The sequence below is a fragment of the Bos taurus genome, chromosome 10, assembly GCF_002263795.3.
Source record: "Bos taurus isolate L1 Dominette 01449 registration number 42190680 breed Hereford chromosome 10, ARS-UCD2.0, whole genome shotgun sequence".
NCBI lineage: Eukaryota > Metazoa > Chordata > Mammalia > Artiodactyla > Bovidae > Bos > Bos taurus.
In genome coordinates, this window is record NC_037337.1 from 55814526 (window position 1) to 55840334 (window position 25809).

Here is a 25809-nt window from a genome sequence, read left to right on the forward strand (position 1 = left end):
AGATTTTTTTTTTATCATAGTGATGGTACTAAAGTTTCTAGACAAGTGACTTCACTCTTTTAAAAGAAGAAGCTATTATTTAAAATCTTATATTAATAGTAAAAGATTATAATAATTAGTATTTATTTTAAAGTATATTAAAATAATTCCATTGATAATCTCTTAAAGCTAAAGTTGTTCCTACTGTGAGAGAAATGGCTGGAGCTTCCTATGTAGTACATATCGTTTGTGTAGCTTGTCAGCCTCAGCTCTATTTGGACCTATTTGGAAGTCAGGATTAGCCTTTTGTAACACTCCAACGACAAGCAATGCACAGTGCACTGAAGTCTCGTGGGGAGATGCAGGAGGGGTTTCCCAAAACAATGCACAGCCCAGTGGGCTCACCTTCTACATGACACATCTCTGTTCTCTCTCCAAAGCATCCCCATGTTCCAACCTGCTCTGTTCTAGCATCAGACTGTCAATAGGTATAATCCCTGTCTTCCTCTCCCACTAAGCTTCTAGAATTGCTCTCCTCTTGTCCCTTATTTCAGCTCTTTTCCATCTTGAATAGTCTGCTGTTACGGGGTTGATGTAAGTCTGACATTACACCACCACAAGCCACCCACAGGTAGTTTCTTCATAGAGTGAAAAATATGTGCATCTTGTCTATTATGCTTTCAAGCTCTGCTCTAAATGACAAAGGGACTTCACACAGGGCCTTTCCCCTTCTCAAATTATAACCAGGCAAAGTGGTCTGTGACTAGCAATCATCCCAAGAAAACCAACAGGTGATCACTCGTTCAGAGCTTCCCCTGGAAGGTCTCCAAATAAAATACATGGCAAAAGCATGGTTTCCTGGGCTCCTTATCAGGAGAAAGGTTTTGGAAACTGATTTTATACCAAATGCCATGACCTCCCCAGGTTTGTTGCCAAAACATTTTCACTGGCTGGGCTTTGGGAATCTCCAAATAAAGACAAGGATTTGTGATCAAAATATTACCTCAGAAGTTATAGATATTTGTATTCTGTGGCTGGATCTGTACATCTGCATGCACTGCTGCACTTGTGATTGATTTGATTTGATTTAATGAGGATATTAAATTTTACAAGTTCTACAAGTAAAAGTAGTTTAGATAATGTCCATGTATTGCTAAATAGTCTTGTCTTCTTTAATATCCACCAGGGCCGCAAGGCAGAAATTAGAATCTTATGGCCAAGATATTTAAATATTTATATTTCCTGTTTAAATTGACTTTTTCTAAACTAATTTTAACAATTAACCTTCAATTTGTTATTTCTCTGATTTTTTTTTTTTTTTAACAAAAACTGCTAAAAGGGAAGAAAAGTCTACTTGAGGCTTCATCATGTCTTCTTGTTCCTTATCTTTTTCCAGGTGAGGTGTGGTTGAATATTAACAGCAGGAAAACAACGCTGGTGGGGGGTGGGGGGTGGGGGTTGGGAATCAAGAGTTAAATACATACTTTTCATACAAATGATAGCTTACTATGTTATTGACACATGCAAACACACTTCTTTGTTTTCAGGAAATGTCCACCTTATTTTCTTGACTGAACTCTTGACTACATTTTCCTCCTGGCAATTATGACCTACTACAGACTTCACATTCAAGTGCTCCAAAAATACCTTGCCCAAGGGATATGGTAATTGACCACTGATATCTTAATTAGTTTTAGGAGAAACAAAGTGTGCTTAAATATAACATTCTCATTATAGATATTTAAAAATAAAGAGCTAGGCACCCCAAACCAAGACCAAAATTGCGTCAAATTCCCAATTATTACTGGAGAAATTATGTCTATGCTCTATTGGTATTTGAAAATTCATGAATATGGAAATAAGTCCAGATGATCTTTTGTGGAATTTAAGTCTTACTGCAGTGTATTTTAAATGATTCAAAGATTCTGAATACCTACCATGTTCTAGGAGTGAGGATTCATTTACAAATGGAAGTATAAGGTATCTAAATCCATAATGCTTGTTTTTAAGTTTAAGAACAGTGTTTTTAAACTGCTGGCTCAAGTCATCAATGGGTCATGAAGTCAATGTAGAGTATTATAAATAAACTATATGTATTATATGATTTTATTATATACATATATGTATATACATATGAAACTGAAAAAATAGAATAAGAAATAAATTTTGAGAGTTTGCATTACCTCTATCCTTGTCAAGACCCCATGGACCATGAAACTTTTGTTCTGGTTGTATGTGTGTATCTCTGTGTGTGTATCTACTGTGTTATTGTAAAAATGTAGTTCTTACTTTGGATTATGACCCAAACACAAAAAGTTCCATAAGAGAAAGAGAAAAAATTAGTATGAAATGAACAAATAAATAGGTTAAATAAAATGATTGATACAATAAGTGTTTAAAGGAAAAAGGGGAGTGGATTTTGAGGGAGTGGAGTGGGGGATGGGATGGTCAGGGCAGGTCATGAAGAGGAATGAAATGTGAACTGAGGCATGCAGAGAGGGAAAGATCTCGAGATACTGAGAGCAGGGAGGAGCTTTACAAGTGAAAGGAAGAGCCAATGTGAGTGCTCTGCTAAAGAAGAAAATCTGGCCCAGCTGAAGAATAAGTGTGAGGACAGCATGCTTACCAGTAAATGAGAGGAAAAGAGAAAGAGATGTTGGGGGTGAACAGAGTCGAACTACACAGTGTGACATAAGCCACAGTTTAAGAAAAAGGGTTTCGGTCTATTGAAAGGGAAAGATTTGGGCAGCTTTATATGCCAGAGAATGTCCAGATCTAATCTAACTGTGATGGGTCAGTCTGGATGCTATGAGCACAATGGAAAGCATGAGTGAAAATGTGCAAAATGTTTAGGGGTTATTGCAGCTGTCAAAGCAAAGGAGGTTTGTAGCTAGAACTAATTGGAGGTAGTGGAGATGGAAAGAAGTATACATAGCTAGACATGTTTTGGAAGTAGAAGAAGTATCATTTGCTTATGGATATCTGGGTGTTGTATGTCTGTACATGGTGGTGGAGTGAAAAAATAAGAAAGTCTAAACACTATACAAATGACGGCATCTTTTGCTGGAATCGATGTGCTGTGCTTTGTCACTCAGTCGTGTCCAAATTTTTACAATCCCATTGACTGAGCCTGCCAGGCTCCTGTGTCCCTGGGGATTCTCTAGGCAAGAATACTGGAGTGCGTAGTCATGCCCTCCTCCAGGGGATCTTTCCAACCCAGGGATCAAACCCAGGTCTCCCTCATTGCAGGCGGATTTTTTACTGTCTGAGCCACCAGGGAAGTCCAACAGAGTAAAGGGACAAAGTAGGTAATTAAATAATTAATCCCACTACAGAATTGTAAGTACAGAAAAAATTATGAGAGACCCCTGAAAGTTAATGATTACTCAAGAAAGCAGGCCTGGTTAGCAACAAAGCCATGCCTCAGAAGCATGAGACAGGCCCCAAAACAGTAAAACAAGGATGGCATGAGACCCACATCCTGCCCAGTGAGCTCAATAAGTTAATGACCTGTAGGAGATGCTCTCAGGCTTCCGTTGTGGTTCAGATGATAAAGAATCTGCCTGCAATGCAGGAGACTACGGTTCGATCTCTGGGTTGGGAAGATATCCTGGAGAAGGGAATGGCTATCCACTCCAGTACTCTTGCCTGAAAAATTCCATGGACAGAAGAGCCTGCTGGGCTACAGTCCATGGGGTTGCAAAGAGTCAGACACAACTGGGCCACACACACACACACAGAGGAGATGTTCTCTGAAAAAATAAAAAATAATTTATGAAAAGATATATAGAGTACGAAGTAAAGACCCTCATTGTACTAGGTCTGAAATAATTTTTCTGTAGTGCCGTGACAGTCCCAGCTTGACCGTATATGGAAAACAAAACTCCCCTGCCCTACCTGCAGGAGAAGCTGATGATGACGTAAATTCAAGAATAAGGAAGAGGGTGGTCTTTTCCTCTCCCCAGTTTTCCTTTGAATATAAAACCACAGTCTACTAAGTTCTAAGGACTCAGCACCCTCTCCCCTGTTGCTTGTAAAGCCAGTATGTATTGTTCTAATAAATCACTTCTTATCTATCACTTTTATTCTCATTGAATTCTTTCTGTGCTGAGACCTAAAGGACTGTAGCTCTTTGGAGCTCCCCAAAATGCCACCAAAAGGTTTAAGAATGACAACGGCCAAGACATGAATAGAATTTAGGTGGGGGGTTTTTAATTCTAGAGGTTCATTTTTAACACATATATTTGAGATCTAACAGATATACTTTTCATCCATGCTCCTGATTCAATTTTATAATTATATATTTATTTGTATAATTATTAATGGACACTTTTAATAGCAGCCTACTCCAGTATTCTTGCTGCAAAAATCCCAAGTACAGAGGAGCCTGGTGGGTTAGAGTCTGTGGGGTTGCAGAGAGTTGGACATGACCGAGCACCTAGGCACTGCATGTACTTTATGAATACCAGTAGTGGACTTTCCTTTGGTGATCACTGTTACCAAAGAAATCAAGTTTTAACAGAGGAAAATTTCTATCTGCCTAATCGTGAAGAAAAAACAGTAAGATGTCTTTACAGAACCATGAAGCTAGGGTCATTGATTAATCATTTGCTTTCACACACCAGCCTTCTCGAACAGTGTTTTCTCACACTTTAGCACACATGAGATTCATTTGGAAGTCTTATTAAAATAGGGAATGCTGAACCTTATGCTCAGAATTTCTTATTCAGTAGGTTTAGGGTTTGGGCCTAAGGATTTGCAGTTCTAAGCACTTGCCAGGTCATACTGGTCCACGGAAAACAGGTGCTCTAACAAGAAAAGGTTCTTAATCTGGGGTTCTTGGGCCCCTGGGAAAAGTCTAACCAAAACTACTGTGGGGGATTTACATACATACCCCTGAAAGGATATATGTGCATTTTTCACATATATGTTAAAAATATTTAACATATATGTGAAAACACATATTTTACATATATGCCCATGTGTATATGTTATGGGCATATTTCTGATAATGGAGCGGGCATATTTCATCAGATACTCAAAAGCCTTAAAAAACTTAGTTGAGAGTAGTGGCATTCAATCCTGGATATATATTAAACTCCCTGAAGTTTTGGTTCCTCTATTCAATTGCTGTGTGACTTTGGGCAAAATAATTAACCTCTCTGTGCCTCAATTTCTTCACGTATAAAATGGAGCTAAAGTAATAGCACTTTCCTTATGGGCTTGTTATGAAGTTCAAATAAGTTAATATTTGCATAATTTTTAAAGAAGAGCCTGCTGCTGCTGCTGCTGCTAAGTCGCTTCAGTTGTTTCCAACTCTGTGCGACCCCATAGACGGCAGCCCACCATGCTCCCCTGTCTCTGGGATTCTCCAGGCAAGAACACTGGAGTGGGTTGCCATTTCCTTCTCCAATGCATGAAAGAGAAAAGTGAAAGTGAAGTCGCTCAGTCGTGTCTGACTCCTAGTGACCCCATGGACTGCAGCCTTCCAGGCTCCTCCGTCCATGGGATTTTCCAGGCAAGAGTACTGGAGCGGGGTGCCATTGCCTTCTCTGAAAGAAGGGCCTAGTAAGTGCTAAATAGATGATTGCTAAATACGATTATAAACCTGGGGTGTTTTTTTTTTTTTTTTTTTTCAATTCTAGAATCTAGTCCAGGTGATTCTAATTACAGCCAGGGATGAAAATCACTGCTCTGTAATGAAAAGAGAGCAAGAGATAGATGAGTGCCTGCCTTGGTGAGTGTGGGGTTAATTTCATCTCAAGGAAGCAGACTTCCCTCCCCTAAGGAGCTTAGCTTGGTAACTAGAGAGAGCTAACATGAGCCTTAGCATCTTGGAAATGAATTTGTCTTCAAAAAACCTCAAGAAGTGGTTCATGCTGACCTTCTTTCTTGTGGTAGGGATAGGGGCTTAAGGAAAGCAGTAAAAGGAAGAAGTTGGTTTTATCCCCATTGATTGTAACTTTTGTTTAAAAATCAATACAATAAAAGCCTGTCCTAATGTAAAAAAAATCTAATATTATAAATAAATTATCAGAGAGGCAAATACTAACTCTGTGAGTAAGCCAGCCTTCAAAATGGCACCAGTGACCCTTACCTCCTGGAGTTCATGGCCTTGTACATCCCCTCCTACACTGAATATAGCTAAACTGCGTGAGCAATAAGATATTGCAGAAGGGACAAAGTCTAACTTCCAGCCGAAGAATGAATGGGTTTGAACTGTGGTGTTGGAGAAGACTCTTGAGAGTCCCTTGGACTGCAAGCAGATCCACCCAGTCCATCCTAAAGGAAAAAAGTTGAGAATATTCATTGGAAGGACTGATGCTGAAGCTGAAACTCCAATACTTTGGACACCTGATCCAAAGATCTGACTCATATTAAAAGACCCTGATGCTTGGAAAAATTGAAGGCGGGAAGAGAAGGGGACAAGAGAGGATGAGATGGTTGGATGGCATTACCGACTTGATGGACATGAGTTTGAGTAAGCTCCAGGAGTTGGTGATGGACAGGGAAGCCTGGCATGTTGCAGTTCATGGGGTAGCAAAGAGTCAGACATGACTGTGCGTCTGAACTGAACAACTATCTAATGAACACAATACAGTACTCAGATCAACATATTTTAAGTAATTTTTACTGAAATCAGCTATAAGACTAGTTAGTAGATGATTACAGGGTGAGATTAATAATAGCATTATAAACACTCCTGAATACCTATTTTTTCTTTCCTGTTATTTAGAGGCCAAACAGTTTAGACATGTTTTGGATTAATTACCCACATAGATTACCCTCTCTGTCTACTCCAGAAATATAAAACAAGTAATTTCAGCCTAATGATCGGGGTGTGGGGGAGCTTCCAGAGAGGAAGAAACTGCAAAATACATCTATTTTAAGTGTGAGCAGGGCACAGGGTGCCCCAGTTTAGGTCATTTGAATGAACACTGATGCTTTCCTTCGAAGTAAAGATGAAAGGAGGCAAGAAACCCCTAAGTATCTGAGAAATAACATATTTGGAAGGTGAAAAGCAGGGTCAGGTAAGCTTCATGTCTAGTTTCCATTTTATTTCCTGTTGTTTGTACCCACTTCCAGCTCAGCAGAGTAAGCATTTATTTTGCCAACCCTACCTCTCCCAGTTTTAAATTTTAATTCTTTTACTTCCTTATTCTGATTTCAGTTTTTTGGAAGGGATAAGTAAGATGTCCCAAACACCTTAGTATATTCAATCTGCTGGAAAGTTATGAGTGTACCAGATGTTTGAGAGGATAATAAAGATTGGGTCAAGACAGGTGGGGAGTAAGAGGAAAGAATAAGACAAGTGGAGGAAGGTGGAGCTATAATACATCTGTCTACCTGGATCTTGCCCTGTTTTTTTTTTTAACATTTATTCTCAATGATTTCTATTTACCCATTAAATTCCACTGGGGATGGCAGCTAAAGGTTTTAGACCTTAGAGAATAGCTTGATAGCTGATTTGTATTACCAGCCTGTGAAATCTGTTTGATGGATAAAATTTGACTCTATCTCATAGAAGTAGAGTTTTACCATATGCTTTGTGTGCTGTGCTTGCTAATGTGAAATAAACTGTCATATGTTGGAAAGCCTTTGGCTAAGGGTTGAATCTCAAAGGCTTACATGATGAAAGAGATCTTGATGAACTGAAGCTTTACCATGCTGTTGTCCAAATATCAATATGGACAATTCAAGTAATGAATAATGCACTTTAATACAGAACGCACTGGAAACATACAGAAAGTTTTACCAGTGTGCAGTCCCTGGCACTAACACGGATGAAAATCACTTTGAATTATATAGTTAACCTACACACATATTCATACGCACACTGTTTTCATGCACTTTGGATTTTCACTGAATGACTAATGAGCCAGATATGTGCTGAGGACTGAATACTGTCAACATGGTCCCTTTCCCCAGAGAGCTCAGAATTTCACATAATTGAGACTGTCACTGGTAAGGTCATTCTACTTAATTAAAAAATTCTGTAAAATATATATGAAGCATGCTGGATAGTTAAATGTGGGAAATTTTGTTATGCAAAGCTTTACCAAAATCCCCAGTTAAAGTCACCCTGATAAGAACAATAAAACATAAACAAATGGTAAAGCTATTAATAGTTCTCCACTTTCTACATTTGGCTTTTGCAGGATTATGGTACCAAAAAAACATTAAATGTTTCAAAATACATTGAGTTTTTCTCTATTTAAGAAAGATGTAACACAATAGGAAATTTATTTGCCCCTGTTGAAATTTGACTCCAAGGCAAAAAAATGAAAAATGACTTGACATAAATGGTGTATATGTTTCTGGTTTTCTTTTTATTAGGGCACTAAACATAATAAGCGACTTTTTCATTCTTTTGTAATGGAGGTTCACTTCCTCTATGTTACTGAATACGCCATGGACTTCTCTTAGGTTAACCTAAGAACTGTATGCCTACACTGCTGAGTCATCAATATCTTTCTTGTCATGTAATTCCCACTGAGTTTCAAGCTAATGAATTAGGCCCAGTCCATTCCCTTTGTCCCTTCATTTTCTTGAAAATTACTATTAAATTCTCTTCTTTTAAAATTTATTATTTTAAGTCTTTTCTTTCTCTTTACTTAAAAACGTAAAAAAAAAATGATATTAACAAATCAATCTGCTCCTTGAACTTGTTTTTCTTTCCTAATTTGTTGTTATATAGTTGATGCAACCATACTAGTTCTCCATTTTATCTTTTCATTATAAGGCACATTCTTCTGAGTTACTTAAGTATCTTCAAAAATCACTGTGCATTCATCAGTCAGAATGGCCATCAAAAAAAGTCTACAAATAGCAAGTACTGGAGAGAGGTGGAGAAAAGGGAGTCTTTCTACACTTTGGCGGGGATGTCAATTGGCGCAGCCACTACAGAAAACAGTATTGAGGTTCCTTCAAAAAATCTAAAAATAGAGTTGCCATATAATCCACCAATCCTACTCCTGGACATATATCCAGAAAAGACAAAAACTTTAATTTGAAAAGATACACATACTCCAGTGTTCATAGCAGTATTATATAACTCAATAGCCAAGACATGGAAGCAACCTAAATGCTCATCAACAGACAAATGGGTATAGATAATATTACATATCTAAGAAATTATCATACTTAGTGAGGTAAGTCAAAGACAAATATCATACAAAATCACTTACATGCAGAATCAAAAAATATATAAATAAGCATATTTACAAGATAGAAATAGACTCACAGACATAGAAAGCAAACCTATGGTTACCAAAGGGAAAACCGAATAGATTGGGATTAGCAGATACACACTACTATATATAAAACAGATAAATAAAAGGACCTACATTGTATAGCACAAGAGCTATATTCAGTAACTAGTAATAACTTATAATGGAAAAGAATCTGAATACACACACATATATGTATTCAAAGTAACTGAATCACTTTGCTGTATACCTGAAACTAATACAACATTGTAAATCAACTATAATTAAAAATATCATTGTGTGTTCAGGTCATCAATGGAAGAAGGTGCCATGTTGATTATGCATTTCCTGGATTAAAAGTTCTTAAACTTTAGCATGCATCGGAATCACTTGGAGATCTTATTAAAACAAAAAACAGATTGCTGGGCTTCAATCTGAAACAACAGGTGCTGGGCGGATCCATGAATTTTCATTTCTCACATTTTTCCCAGATGACACTGATGCTTGCTGGTCTGGGACCCACACTTTGAGAACTACTGGCCAAGGGAATCAGGAAAACTTAAAACATACCAGCAAATACATTTTTTTCCCTTTTTTAAAAATTTTTTTTGGGGGGTGTGGGGCAAATGTAATGTAATGTAATATACTATAATATAATATAATAGACTCTCCCAAATAAACTGCCACATCTAAGTTGATACATCCATCCAGAAATATTTCAGTTCATGGTGCGACTCATGTGAAGCATAATTTGAATGAATAGAATTGATCTTTTTGCAATAATGAGCACTGAGAATTGGTAACTATTTGTTTTTGTTTTCATTTGTTGTCTAGTAATCTAGACTTGAAATTCTGTGTGAAGATATGTCAAAACAAATTAGTGGGTTGTAGAAAACCACGTGGGGACTGATAAACAGAGTGTGATTGAAGAGGTATTTCATAATTTGTCAGGGAAGCAAAGCTGCACTTCATTGTAATCCTGACTTCTCTTACAACACACAAAGGCATGAGCAACACACACACACACACACACACACACACACACACACACACACACACAGAGTTTGTGTGGGTAAATGAAAGGGATTTAGGATTTTTTCCACATGTGTAAGTACTAAACCTTTCCAGAACTGTGGGGGAAATAATTATTGGGACTACATACTTAGATGGAAAAAATGAAAACAGTCACAGACTATATTTTCTTGGGCTCCAAAATCATTGCAGATGGTGACTGCAGCCATGAAATTTAAAGGTCCTTAGAAGAAAAGCTAGGACCTTGGAAGAAAAGCTATGACAAACCTAGACAGCATATTAAAAAGCAGAGACATTACTTTGTTGACAAAGATCCATATAGTCAAAGCTATGGTGTTTCCAGTAGTCCAGTGTGGATTTAAGAGTTGGACCATAAAGAATGCTGAGCACCAAAGAATTGATGCTTTTGAACTGTGATGATGGAGAAGACTCTTGAGCGTCCCTTGGACTGCAAGGAGATCAAACCAGTTAATCCTAAAGGAAATCAATCCTGAATATTCATTGGAAGGACTGATGTTGAAGCTTGAAGCTCCAATACTCTAGCCACCTGATGCAAAGAGCCAACTCATTGGAAAAGACCCTGGTGCTGAGAAAGATTGGAGGCAGGAAGAGAAGGGGACAACAGAGGACGAGATGGTTGGATGGCATAACCGACTCAATGGACATGAGTGTAAGTAAGCTCTGGGAGAGGGTGAAGGACAGGGGGGCCTGGCATGCTGCAGTCCATGGGGTCGCAATGAGTCAGACACGACTGAGCGACTGAACAACAATATACTTAGAAAATATTTCTCCTTTATATGAGTGATTATATCAGGTTGTATGATTGTGCTGAATTGTGACTGGAAATTAGAGTTTGGGAATGGAACCTATATCTTTGCTTTTGTCTGTTTATAGCCATAGGCTTATATTCCTGCCTGCATTCATTGATTCATAACATTTTTATTAAGGGTCAGTGAATGCGAAGGAGAATAGGGAGAGTCACACAAAGACAAATAAAAGCTCAGGGCATGGTGGGTGAAGTATTTGTAATATATAATATAAGGATAGATGGTAAAGTAGGAAGTATAATGGGAAAATAACTAAGGAGTACTTATCCCCAATAATCTCAGGGAAAACTTGACAGAAGTAATGTTTGATTTGGACTTTTAAGAATGCATGAGTCTTTGCTGGGAATGGCAAGTAAGAACAAGCCTGAAAAGGGATGGGGTCGGGGGATGGCGGGGGGCGGTGCGCATCATGCACATGTCCTAAAGCAGAAACATAGAAGGATTTCAGGGAAATTTTAAATAGTTGCATATAGCTAGAGCATACAGTATGTGTATAGAGGAAAGTATTAAGCATGAGGGCTGAAATCAGGTACAGAAAGGAGAGAAGGGAATGGGCATAAGCCATGCTAAGAAATTTGCACCTTTTCCAGTGGTCTGGGAGGCATCTACAAAGGAAGAATCATAACCATGAAAGTGGGAGCAGGGAGATAATGTATCTGAACAAGAACAGAAGTAAGAGTCTCAGAAAAATTTTAAAAGACACTCTTATATAGAGCTTTTATTATAAATTTGCTAATAGGATTCAGAGAAGAGGTCAACTATGACGTCCTAGTTTTCACTAGTCAATCCTAAAGAAAATCATTCCTGAATATTCATTGGAAGAACTGATGTTGAAACTGAAGCTTCAATACTTTGGTTACCTGATGTGAAGAGCTGAATCACTGGAAAAGACCCTAATGCTGGGAAGGACTGAACGCAGGAGAAGAAGGGGATGACCGGAGATGAGATGGTTGGATGCCATCACCGACTAGATGAACATGAGTTTGAGCAAGCTCCAGGAGTTGGTAATGGACAGAGAAGCCTTGCATGCTGCAGTCCATGGGGTTGCATGACATCACTGAGCAACTGAACTGAACTGAATTTTCAGCTGAAGCAATTGTACTGTTTCAGTTCCGTTGCTTAGTTGTGTCCAACTCTTTGCAACCAGTACCGTTTATAAAGCTATTTAATAACATAAGGAATGTAGAAGTATCCTAAAGTAGTGTTGAACTATAGCTATTGCCAAATTACCTAATCTGAACAAAACAGTTTTCAGTACAGGAAAATAACTTATTAGTCTCATGAAATATAGGATATAATTTATTCAGGTTTAAGACATTATCCATTAAAAGCTAATACTTTATCAATAAATATTGTGCTACTTCTTTGAGTCATTCAACAGTTGTCTGTTTCTGGGCAAAAGTAATAGTGAAGAGTCTCAATAGGAGAGGGAAAGCCACCTGTCATCTCTTCTTAGTTGAGCAACATCAACATCTCTGATATTTATGGCAATTTCTGTACCTATGAGGAGTGTTGCAACAGCAAAGGACATCAAACAGGTTGAGATCTACTATGGTAATAAAAAGAGACCTGGAAGAGCCTTTACAAAGTGCTACCAATCTCGGCTCCAACCAGAGTCTTTGAAGAATACAGAGGCATTGCTTTAATCTTTGTCATTCCAATACCATTAAAGGAGCTTAAGAGTAGGAAAGAGGAGATAAAAGCTATCGGGTTTTTTTTTTTTCAGGGAAATTTTACTGACTGTGGAAATTAGTCAGAAGCTAATCTTTTCCACCAAAAAAATGAAGATCAAGATAAATTGACAACCAGTGATTTGTGAGAGTAAACTTGAAAATTAGAAGAAAATTGCTGAAAGGAAGACAAGAAAGATGACAAGTATGAAATAATAGTTTGAGGTAGACTAGGTCTGAGGTAAACCAGAAAGATGTTAAGGACAAGAATATTTTAAGGGAGCTACAGAAATTCAGGGGCCAACAGATCAGTTCTCTCGGTAGAACCAAGGCCAGTGAGGCCAGGAGAGATGTGGCTACAACTTTGTGTTCTCATTGTTCTGTGCCGACAAGGACAAGGGCAATGTTCTTCAATGTACAAGGTGGGCTGGGAACTGTATTGGGGTGAAGGGCAATAAAAAAGTATACTTTTTTGAGTGAAGGCCCCCCAAAATAAGAGAGTAAGACATTCTAAAGATATTCAATATGCAAATACTCAAATTCACACATCAAGAGAAGCCAGTACATGGAAACGGTTAAAGCAAAGTTTACAGCACAGTTGTACTTATTAAGATGATGAGACAGAGAAAAATTACAAAGGCAGTCTGATAATCTTCACCCATTGGTGAGGACCAAAATGATAACGAACAGCAGGCAGGAAAAATTGGTGATAAAAAGATGGATGTCCAGAACTAATACCACCATCATCCCCCCACCGCCCAGTGTTGAAGCCTTGCTGCTACTAGTTGAGAGGTACACTAACCAGATGCCTGGGTATCATCCCAGATTTTGTTGGAAATGGAGACAACCACCACTCTGCCCCCAAAAGGTCTACTTAATCAGAACTTTCATTTTAACAGGATTCTCAGGGACTGCTGGTGCTGCTAAGTCGCTTCAGTCGTGTCTGACTCTGTGCGACCCCATAGGCGGCAGCCCACCAGGCTCCCCTGTCCCTGGGATTCTCCAGGCAAGAACACTGGAGTGGGTTGCCATTTCCTTCTCCAATGCATGAAAGTGAAAAGTGAAAAGGAAGTTGCTCAGTTGTGTCCGACTCTTAACGACCCCATGCACTGCAGCCCACCAGGCTCCTCCATCCATGGGATTTTCCAGGCAAGAGTACTGGAGTGGGGTGCCATTGCCTTCTCCATCTCAGGGACTAGTGTACAGATTAAAGTTTGAGGAGCTCTGAACTGGGAAACTTTACTAAGGCCAGGTGAAAGATGATTGTATTTTGTATGTCATAATTAATTCTATCTCTGCCTAAGTTAATTAAGTAAAACAGTCATTTTTAACTAATTTATTTTCAATGACTTTTATAATTAGCTTTCTATTCAAAGATTCATCTGAGAAATTGATAAATGACTTAGACACCCCTCTCCCATCCCACCCACTCACCCTTACATGTAGATGTAATTTCGGGATCCAGTTTAAAGCCCAGCCACAAATCCCAGCTTGAGAAGTAGTGCTTAAAGAATCCCAAGCACTCTTCTACAGAATTGCTAATTAGAAACCACCTGAATGTTTGTGGACCCAATCCACCATCTGGCTTCTCTCTTGGGGACTAGCAGGGTTTCTTTTAATAAAGACTTTGAAAACACCAACATATGTTTGCACACTTTAGGGCCCTGAACTGGACTGCCCTGATACAAGAATTGCCAGGCAACCAAGTTTCTACCCGTACCAAGATGACAAATACAATGTCAGCTGCCAACTGGAATTCCCAATTAAAGCTTTCAGTCACTTTTAGGCATCTAGACATTTTGGTGGTATTATAAATTATCTGCAAATTTTGGTTTACTAAATTCTAATCCTCAAGAGTGTGATAATGGCTAATATTTGGATATTTATTATACACTGGGGAAATAGCCCCTTCTCACCCCCAAATCTCTCTCTCTTTCTTCCTTTCTCCTTAAAATAACTTTATAAGGTAGATATTTTTGTCCCTAATGTTAAAATATGGAAACTGAGACTTACTATGATAAATTATCCAAAATTATAGTTAATAAGTAAATAGAAACTAGTGGAGACAAAATTCACATATAGATCTAACTTATTGCAATCTTAGAACTTAACCAGTCAAGCTAAAGATTATGAGTCTTTAGAATAACTTATTTAGAAAAAAGAACTGCAAAACCACTCATTTCATTATAAAATGAAATATTTCATCAAATATTTCATTTGATGAAATATTTCTTCCATTTTTTCTTACTACACGACTTTTTTCCCAGAAAGTACATCTTTTAAAAAATCTGTAAAATAATTTACTCTGACTTATTCAGCAAATTATCACCATAATGATCAATTTCTGCTTATCAAACTTATAAATGATTAATGTCAAATAGGAAAACAAAATAAGATGTCTAATATAGATTGAGTAAAGTTGGGAGAAAACTCATTTCATTTTTAAATTAGATTATTCTTTTTGTAGTGGCTGATGAGTTTATGAAGTAAAGCAAAAAGCTGCATCAAAAAGCCTGAAGTCTATAAATTTTAACTGACTCTTCTCTGTTGACCTAACTTCATCGAGGTTACTTACAATGTGAGCTCAGATGCTTTAATCATTAGACAAACTATGTAGCTCAAATTATATAACAACATGGAATCTTTCTAGGTCAACAGCCTGAAACAGTCGTCCACAGTAAATTAATTTTATAACAACATTCTATAAGGCAAATAGGGAGAGTAAGACATTACCATGTAGAGAGAGCCTGCCAGAAGAATGTTTTTCTGTGTATGCCCTCTACTCTGTGAGGTAGTCCTAGTCTTCATTTTCTCCAACAATAATTATTTATGTCACATTTTTTTAAAAGGGCACAATAAGAAGCTATCTATAGATGGAAATGGTGAAAGGAAAGGAGGGAGAGATAGGGAACGGATAAGCATGGATTTGTAAACACTTTGCCAGAAGTTTTAAATGACCCCTAAAGAAGACTATTTTGAGATTTTTACGAATTTTTATTCCTTATTATAATAATAATGGTATCCTCCCATTAGCATACTACTTTCCAGTTGGCAAAGAACATTTAAAGTATGATATAAACCTCACCCTATCCTAGGAACTCGTATTGCCTCTTTTAGAAAGGAAAATTCACGTTTGGAGAGGTTATACATTAACTGCCAGAGCTGATGTAGCCTCTTGAGTGAGAAAACTTTTGGAAACTAGGTTTTCCAGGCTCAGATCTCTCTCCAACTATCAATACTACAAATGTTAAATTTGAACCTAAGTATTCAGCCTTGTCTCCAAGGTTCTTTCTATAGGGTTGTCTTATCTGAAATTCAAGTAAGCTAACACAGACTGAGTTTCCATTAAGGTCCAGTGAATACAAAGATAACAAATACAATCTTTGCACTCAAAAGTCTTCTCATATGGTATGGAAGAAGATATAATACATAAACCAGGAACTGCAATTCATCATGACTTGCTTAGAATATGTGTGAATGTGCAAAATAGTGAACTGGACACCTTAAGCAGATGGACTGTATGGGATGTGAATTAAATCTCAATACAGCAGCTAATAGAAAGTCAAGCAAACAAAAAAATACATTAAGAAAAAGATTCTTGTCTCCAAAAACCTAAGATAGCCACAGGGTTACCAATTACCACTGACCTTGGATCTGACTTTCAATAATACAATCTCAGCATTTTGGAGTACTGTTTTTGTACAGTATTACAAACTATTAACCTATCCGTCTAGTCAAGGCTATGGTTTCTCCAGTGGTCATGTATGGATGTCAGAGTTGGACTGTGAAGAAAGCTGAGCGCCAAAGAATTGCTGCTTTTGAACTGTGGTGTTGGAGAAGACTCTTGAGAGTCCCTTGGACTGCAAGGAGGTCCAACCAGTCCATCCTAAAGGAGATCAGTCCTGGGTGTTCATTGGAAGAAATGATGCTAAAGCTGAAACTCCAATACTTTGGCCACCTCATGCGAAGAGTTGACTCATTGGAAAAGATTCTGATGCTGGGAGGGATTGGGGGCAGGAGGAGAAGGGGATGACAGAGGATGAGATGGCTGGATGGCATCACTGACTCAATGGACGTGAGTCTGAGTGAACTCCGGGAGTTGGTGATGGACAGGGAGGCCTGGCGTGCTGCGATTCTTGGGGTTGCAAAGAGTCAGACACGACTGAACTGAACTGAATAACCTCTAGTCAATAAACATTCAAAGTTACAGTGCTTTGTGTGTAGCATCCCTAATTTCATTGTTGTTTCAAGTAAACATTGAATTTTTGAGATTTACTTTCCTAACATAAATATTTTACTTTGCTGACTAAAATTACTACTTATTTTTTTAAAGCAAAGGTAATGTAAAATAAAATATCCAATAGTTGCACTAATGTTGTTATGTAAGCAAAGATAGAGGCCCTGCCCAAACAAAACATGCCCTGGTGGCAGAGCCACTGTGGAACAGTTCCAAAGAGTCAAGTTCCTGTGAAGTGTGGGCAGGATCCCCCCCGCCCACTGCCCAGCCTCTGATTCAGTGTGAACTTTTCATTTTGTAGGTGAGGACAATGAAACACAAAGGTGTTGCCGTCTCAGAACATACCCAACATCACACAGAAAACGATCACAAACGGAAGTTTCCCCTACCCACTACTCCACTGAGCTGGCATTACCTGATAAAGTCTTCATTGCCTCAACACATAGAGATTAAGTAGGTTCTATGTACTAGATATCATTCTAGGCAATACAGATATGTTGATAAAAATCACAGACAAAAAAATATACATGGTGGTACAGAAGACAGATAAGAAGTAAGCCTAAGTAACTAAATTGGATAATAATTAGTTTCTAGGCAGAGGGTTAAAATAAGGCTATTCATGGAGGTGACTTTAGATTTTGAGCAAGTGCCATTAAATTGAGCCCCACAGGGCTGCTGGAGAAGAGTGGTGGGAAGAGAAATTCAGGCATTAGACCAGCTGGCAAAAAAAGCCTGAAGGCAGGAATGAGCTTTAAGTGTGTGAGGAAAGTAAAGGAATCCATGATAATTCTTTGCGTTTGATTTAAGTAACTGGATGAATGGTGGTGCCAGTAGTTTTAATCACGAGGCAAGGGAAAGAAGCAGGGTTTGACAGAGGAGATTAAGAATTCTACATTGAAGTGCTGCAGTCCATGGAGTCGCAAAGAGTCCAGCGCGACTGAGCGACTGGACTGAACTGAATAGGCAATCAGGAGGGTGGTGATGTGTCAGGGATAGGACTAGGGGAGTAAATACTATCTGAAGAAACTTACTGGTCTAGTGGACTGGTGGCTACTGTCTGATTTAAGATGCTTAAGATGCCTTTTGGGTCCCAAAGAGACAACCAAAACAGAGTGGTATAAAAGGATGTGTTTGAGAGGAGGCAGAGGTAGAGAAAGCAGGATTGATTAATACAATAGAGAAGGAATGCTTCACTGCAGAAAAAGGAGTTTGCATCTTGGAGCAAGTTGTGGTGTAAGTTTAAGGATAAACCCTAATTTATTTAATTAGATTTTACCAGAAAACCAGGTATTAAAATCTATCGTGTACCTTCTTTTTTGAATAAGGAAAAGTACTGTATGTGTCCTCTGTGTGGCCTAGTAGCAAGCTTACATTTTAGTAACACTAAAAACAACAACAACAACAGCAGCAAAACAGTGGCACAGTGAGCACCCACTCTACCAATCCATCTGCCATGCTGATGTCTGTTCTTAGTTCCTGTGTGAACAGGACACGTCCCTCCTGAAGTTCTCTATGGGCTCTTATTTCTGTTAGCAGAGAGTTAAACTCCTCACTGTGGCCCAAAAGGCACTGCATGCTGGTCCCTGCCAATTCCTCCAGCCTCATTTCTTGCTACTTCTTGCTCACAGAATCAGCTAAATTCTCTTCTCAAATACACCTTGTGCTCACTCTACTTGCTAATGCACTGTCCTCGACCAGAAAGAGACAGAGATGCTTCCTGTTCATCTCTTCCCAAAGTGAACTCCTACATATAACTTCAGTTCTTTGTCAAGACAACACTTCCTCAGAGGAGGTTCCTCTAGAAAACCTGCCTCACCCCCTGTCCCAAGTCTGACTTCAGAGTTTCACCTCTAGATAGCCCATCATCTTTCAGTTCAGTTGCTCAGTTATGTCCAACTCTTTGCAACTCAATGGACTCCAGCACACCAGGCTTCCCTGTCCATCACAAACTCCCAGAGTTCACTCAAACTCATGTCCATGGAGTTGGTGATGCTATCCAACCATCTCATCCTCTGTTGTCCCTTTCTCCTCCTGCCTTCAGTCCTTCCCAGCATCAGGGTCTTTTCAAATGAGTTGGTTCTTCACATCAGGTAGCCAAAGTATAGGAGTTCCAGCTTCAGCATCAGTCCAATTTTCCAAAGAATATTCAGGACTGATTTCCTTTAGGATGGACTGGTTGGATCTCCTTGCAGTCCAAGGGACTCTCAAGAGTCTTCTCCAACACCTGACTATCCCATATGGTGACCGTTTGCATATTTGCAGCTGTCCTCCATAATATTGTCGAGGGCAGGGACCATGGCCAGCCTGTTCACTGTTGTATCTTCCATACTGAGTGTAGTCTGGATATTTAGCATCTAGGGCCTTAATATACATTGAATAAGTGCAAAGAAAACTTTCTACAAGATTTTAAGTTCCTAGAGAGCAGGAACCCCAGGCTGGTTAAACATTCTATCTTCACCTCTAAACACAATGTTGGGTGCTCAAAGAAACTTACAGTTTTTCGGCTGAGAGCTGTATCTTCCTCGCTTTACATCTGTGATTTGTGTATATTGAAAGTGGAATTTCTGGTGAAGTGTCCTGTCATTGTCCTTGTACCAGCTTTGGCCAGATTTTAACCTGCCCATTCTAAGATACCATTTCTAAGTCTATGAAGACAAATATCTGAACAAATATCACTCATCCATCCTCTTGACGTGATCTGATTTATGCCATAAAATATTCCTGCATCTAAACCTTATTCTACAAATTGAATACTCACTATTATTCTGCAACTGAAACCATTTGATTAAAAATATATGTATCTCTTCAGTAGTTTTAAATACTTTGTGATCATTATCTTTCTACAATGTGGAAATAAGTTTTAGAACTAAACTGATCACAACAATCAATGTTTTGATGCATCAATTCTTCACATTTAAAACCAAGAACACAAAATCAAAATTTAACTAAAATGCATATTCTAATTAGTTTAAATATTTGTAATTACCTTCTAGTGCATATTTCATATCCTGAGCAAAAAGGGTCCACATAATTTCAGCACTTATTTTTCCCATGTTCAGCTCTTGAGGAAACCTAAAACCAAACACATACATTAGTAGATCAAAAAGAAAAAACATGTGACTGAGAAAAGAATACACTTTATATTACATATATATCACAATCGTTATTATATAGTATAAATATTTTTACTTATGAGATTTCTCAATTTCAATGGTATGGAAAAAAGTTACACATGAGTGTGGTCTTTATCACAACAGCCATTTTTCTTGAAGCAAACTTGAATGCTTCCATTCTGTGCTGTGCTTAGTCATTCAGTTGTGTCCAAATTTTTGTGACCACATGGACTGTAGCTTCTATTCTATATTTGCTTAAAGTAAATTATTTCATCAAGATTCTTTACTTCTCTGGTGAAATGGTCCATGGTAGACCTCATTAGTCAGGATTTCAGAATTACCAGGCAGGCTGTGTTTTTTAGATCAAACAAGCTTAAGCCAAAGACAATGTTCCTACTGCTGCTGAATATGAATTTTGTTTGTATGTATTTTCAATCTCATGATAAGGCTCAAAGTAATGTAAGCCCAGTGAAAATAATTTCATTCATTATAAACGCTCGGCCCTTGCTAGTACATACGAAAGTATGTACTGTTCTGACAAGTACATATATTTTAAATTTTATGCATATTATTTTAAAATACATACACATATATCTGTATACATATAAACAAACTATAATACATATACATTACATATACATATATACACTCATATATAATAAATATACACATACACATACATAATAAATATATAATATTAATATCTAATGTATAATACATACATAATGCATAATAATGTATGTGTATATATATATAAGGATGTGTGTGTATACACACACACACATACACACACATACATATATATGTAAAGTAACAAAAGCAGCTCTCACATTCATTTATATCTTTGAGTTTAAATCAAAAAAAGAAAAAATAAATAAATATGATCCTGAATGGGATATAAAGAGTTACTGAAATAAATATGACCTCAGGATAACCTCAACAAAGAAAATACCATGGTTCCTACACACTACTTCACCAAAGGAAAGTATGTTTTATCAAATGTTCTTTCCAACTTCCATCTATCAATTTATCTAATAATTTCAACTGATACTTTAAAACTTAAATGTAGATGCGTATTTATTAAGTACTTAAACTCAGAACACTTCCTATGATCAAAAAATTAATATAACCTACATATACACAAAATTAGTTTTCAACAATAAATTTTACTCTATTAATATAAAAATAACCTTAAACAAGTAATTTATTTCAAAAGGTTTCATTTGTGGATAGCTATAGACATCCCACAATCTGTAGTATGTTAATTTTTATGTAATATATACACAGCAACAAAACTATAAATGTATAATTAGAGTGATTAAGCTCATAAAATGAGAAAATTTATTACATTCATTTTTTTGAATCCAGAAAAAAGAATGTATTAATTAAGTGTATGGTGGTCTGATGCAAAAAACAAAGATGCTGTACAAAAAAGTAAACTAAACCACATTCTCTCTCATAAAATTAATGTGCAAATCCTCAAAAACAAGTGACAAATTCAATCTTGCAATATATACATGGATAATACATCATGACCAAGAAACTTATCTCAGAAGTGCAGCATGGGTTCAACACTGAAAAATGAATCAATGTAATGTATCCTATTAACAGACTAAAGAGAAAAACTTTATCATCTCAATAGATGAGTAAAACATATTTGGCAAACTTCAACATTTGTTCATGCTTAAAAACAAAACAAAAAACAAAAACTATGAAAACTAGGAATTAAAGGAAATTTCCTTAACCTTATAAAAAGAATCTACAAAAAACCTACAGCTAACATCACAATAATAAAAGGATCAAGGCAATGGTTTTTACTCTCTCTTCCTACAGAACATTGTACTGGAGCTCCTATGGATTGCACACAGTCAAGAAAAAGAACAATAAAAGAGGTATATAGATAGCAAAGGAAGAAACACTCTATTTGGAGGAAAACAATCTAAATCCTCAAAATACTAAAAATAGTTACTAAATAAGTTCAGCAAGGTTACAGAATACAAAGTCAGATACAAAAATCACTGTATTTCTATATTCTAGCAATGAACTATTTAAAATTGAAATGAAAATAAGAGTATCATTTACAATAGCTGATGCTGCTAAGTCGCTTCAGTCGTGTCCGACTCTGTGCGACCCCATAGACGGCAGCCCACCAGGCTCCCCCATCCCTGGGATTCTCCAGGCAAGAACACTGGAGTGGGTTGCCATTTCCTTCTCCAATGCATGAAAGTAAAAAGTGAAAGCGAAGTTGCTCAGTCGTGTCCGACTCTTAGCGACCCCATGGACTGCAGCCTACCAGGCTCCTCCGTCCATGGGATTTTCCAGGCAAGAGTACTGGAGTGGGGTGCCATTGCCTTCTCCTTACAACAGCACCAAAATATATTACTTAGGTATAAATCTAAGAATATATATGTACAAGATTTATATAAAGAAAACTGCAAAGTACTGAGGAGAAACATCAAATAAGACCTAAATAAATGGAGAAATACATTGCATTCATGAATTGATATACTTAATGTCAGAATATTAATTCTCCCAAGCTGATTTACAGATTCAATGCAATCTCACGCAGAATTCTAGCAGATTTTTTTCTGTGGAAATTGACAAGTTCATTCTAAAATTTACATGGTAAAGCAAAAGAAATCGAAGAGCAAAAATGGTGTTTATTAAAATAGCTGAAGGTTTTACATCACCTATCTTCATAGCTTACAATGAAACTATAGTAATTAAGATACTATATCTTCAAGGTCAATTAATTTTCAATAAAATGCTATATTAATTCAATGGAGAAAAGGTAGTCTTTGCAATATGTCTGCTAGAGTAGTTAAATATCCCTATGCAAAAAAAAAAAGTAAACCTCGACCCAAACTTCACAACATACAAGAAAAAAAAAAAAAGACTCAAAATGAATCAGAGAACTAAATATAAAACCTAAAGATTTTCTAAAAGAAAACACAGAAAATTTTATGATCTAGGATCAGGCAATGGTTACTTAGATTTGGCACAAAAAGTGCAAACCATAAAATACTGATATATTGGACTTTATGAAAATTAAAACCTGCTTTTTCTAAAGATACTGTTGACAAAACGAAAAGAAAGGCAATTGACCTGCAGAACACATATCTGATAAAGGACATATCTGGAATATACAAAGTACTTTCAAATCCCAATAATAAGAAAAAAAATTACCCAACAAAAAATGGGCAAGTGATCTGAATGATGATTGAGCAAAGAATATAATTAGATGGAAAAATAAGCACATGAAAATATGCTCAACATAATTAGTCACTGTGCTGCTGCTGCTGCTAAGTCGCTTCAGTTGTGTCCGACTCTGTGCGACCCCATAGATGGCAGCCCACCAGGCTCCCCCATCCCTGGGATTCTCCAGGCAAGAATACTGGAGTGGGTTGCCATTGCCTTCTCCAATTAGTCACTAGGTACTTTCAAATTAAAATTATAATATGATATCACTACATGTCTACTAAAACAGTTCAAAATAAAACGAAACAACACCTGACAATATCAAGGGCTGGTGAAAGTGTACAGACACAGAGAAGTTTGAATTCTGATATAATGCTGCTAAGAATGCAAAATATGACAGTCCCTTTGGAAAGCAGTTTGCCAATCAAGTTAAATATACACTTATCAACAGTCCAACTCCAGGCATTTATCCAAGAGAAATGAAACATATTTTTACAAAAACTATATATGTTGAAAGTCATTATTTCAGTCGGTGAATAGATAAATAAACTGAGCTAGATTCATAAAATTGAATCCACTAAGCAATAAAGAAGAATAAAAAACTGATACATGTAACAATGTGCATGAATCTATCATAAAGATACAAAGAAATTCATGGGGATAAAACATTCTAATAGTTAGGTTTGGGCAAGTAGAGAAGGGAATTGAATTCAAGGAGGCATATGTACAAATAAACCTTCAATCAAGTTTGTAATATCTTATTTTAGAAAAAAATATAAAAATTTTATAACAGTAAAATAAGAGGTAATATAATAAAAATGAGTGTTAACATGTTTAGCATTTAATAAGTAACATTAGTTAATAAGTCACTATTAATTGAAGGCTAAGTACTAAATAAAACACACAATCCTTGCCCCTCAGAAGTTTACAATGTAGTGTAGAGATGGCAGTAAAAACAAATATATATATTACATTTTATATATATATATACACACATATATATACACACACACACATCATGTTTGTGTACACACACACACATATCATGTTTGTATACACACACACAGACACACACAGACACACACATGCATTTGATAAGTCCCTCAAAGAAGCTAAAGCCTGAGAAGGTTGAGCTGGTTGTGGAAAAAAGTCATCAAGACAGTATGGTACTGGTGCAAAGACAGAAATATAGATCAATGGAACAAAATAGAAAGCCCAGAGATAAATCCACGCACATATGGACACCATATCTTTGACAAAGGAGGCAAGAACATACAATGGATTAAAGACAATCTCTTTAACAAGTGGTGCTGGAAAAACTGGTCGACCACTTGTAAAAGAATGAAACTAGAACACTTTCTAACACCATACACAAAAATAAACTCAAAATGGATTAAAGATCTAAACGTAAGACCAGAAACTATAAAACTCCTAGAGGAGAACATAGGCAAAACACTCTCTGACATACATCACAGCAGGATCCTCTATGACCCACCTCCCAGAATACTGGAAATAAAAGCAAAAATAAACAAATGGGACCTAATTAAACTTAAAAGCTTCTGCACAACAAAGGAAACTATAAGCAAGGTGAAAAGACAGGCTTCAGAATGGGAGAAAATAATAGTAAATGAAGCAACTGACAAACAACTAATCTCAAAAATATACAAGCAACTCCTACAGCTCAACTCCAGAAAAATAAATGACCCAATCAAAAAATGGGCCAAAGAACTAAATAGACATTTCTCCAAAGAAGACATACAGATGGCTAACAAACACATGAAAAAATGTTCAACATCACTCATTATCAGAGAAATGCAAATCAAAACCACTATGAGGTACCATTTCACGCCAGTCAGCATGGCTGCAATCCAAACGTCTACAAGCAATAAATGCTGGAGAGGGTGTGGAGAAAAGGGAACCCTCTTACACTGTTGGTGGGAATGCAAACTAGTACAGCCACTATGGAGAACAGTGTGGAGATTCCTTAAAAAACTGGAAATAGAACTGCCTTATGATCCAGCAATCCCACTGCTGGGCATACACACTGAGGAAACCAGAAGGGAAAGAGACATGTGTACCCCACTGTTCAGTGCAGCACTGTTTATAATAGCCAGGACATGGAAGCAACCTAGATGTCCATCAGCAGATGAATGGATAAGAAAGTAGTGGTACATATACACAATGGAGTATTACTCAGCCATTAAAAAGAAAACATTTGAATCAGTTCTAATGAGGTGGATGAAACTGGAGCCTATTATACAGAGTGAAGTAAGCCAGAAAGAAAAACACCAATACAGTATACTACTGCATATATATGGAATTTAGAAAGATGGTAACAATAACCCTGTGTACGAGACAGCAAAAGAGACACTGATGTATAGAACAGTCTTATGGACTCTGTGGGAGAGGGAGAGGATGGGGAGATTTGGGAGAATGGCATTGAAACATGTATAATATCATGTATGAAACGAGTTGCCAGTCCAGGTTCGATGCACGATACTGGATGCTTGGGGCTGGTGCACTGGGATGACCCAAAGGGAGGGT

At 37.3% G+C, this 25809-nt stretch overlaps 1 protein-coding gene across 1 annotated transcript in view; it reads right to left on the minus strand.

Annotated features, from left to right (window-relative positions):
• The window catches only part of UNC13C (unc-13 homolog C), a 685158-nt gene that overhangs the window by 178988 nt on the left and 480361 nt on the right, over positions 1–25809 (minus strand). Inside the window, 1 exon segment of the mRNA NM_001206460.1 lies at positions 19941–20026. Coding sequence (NP_001193389.1) covers positions 19941–20026 — 86 coding nt within the window.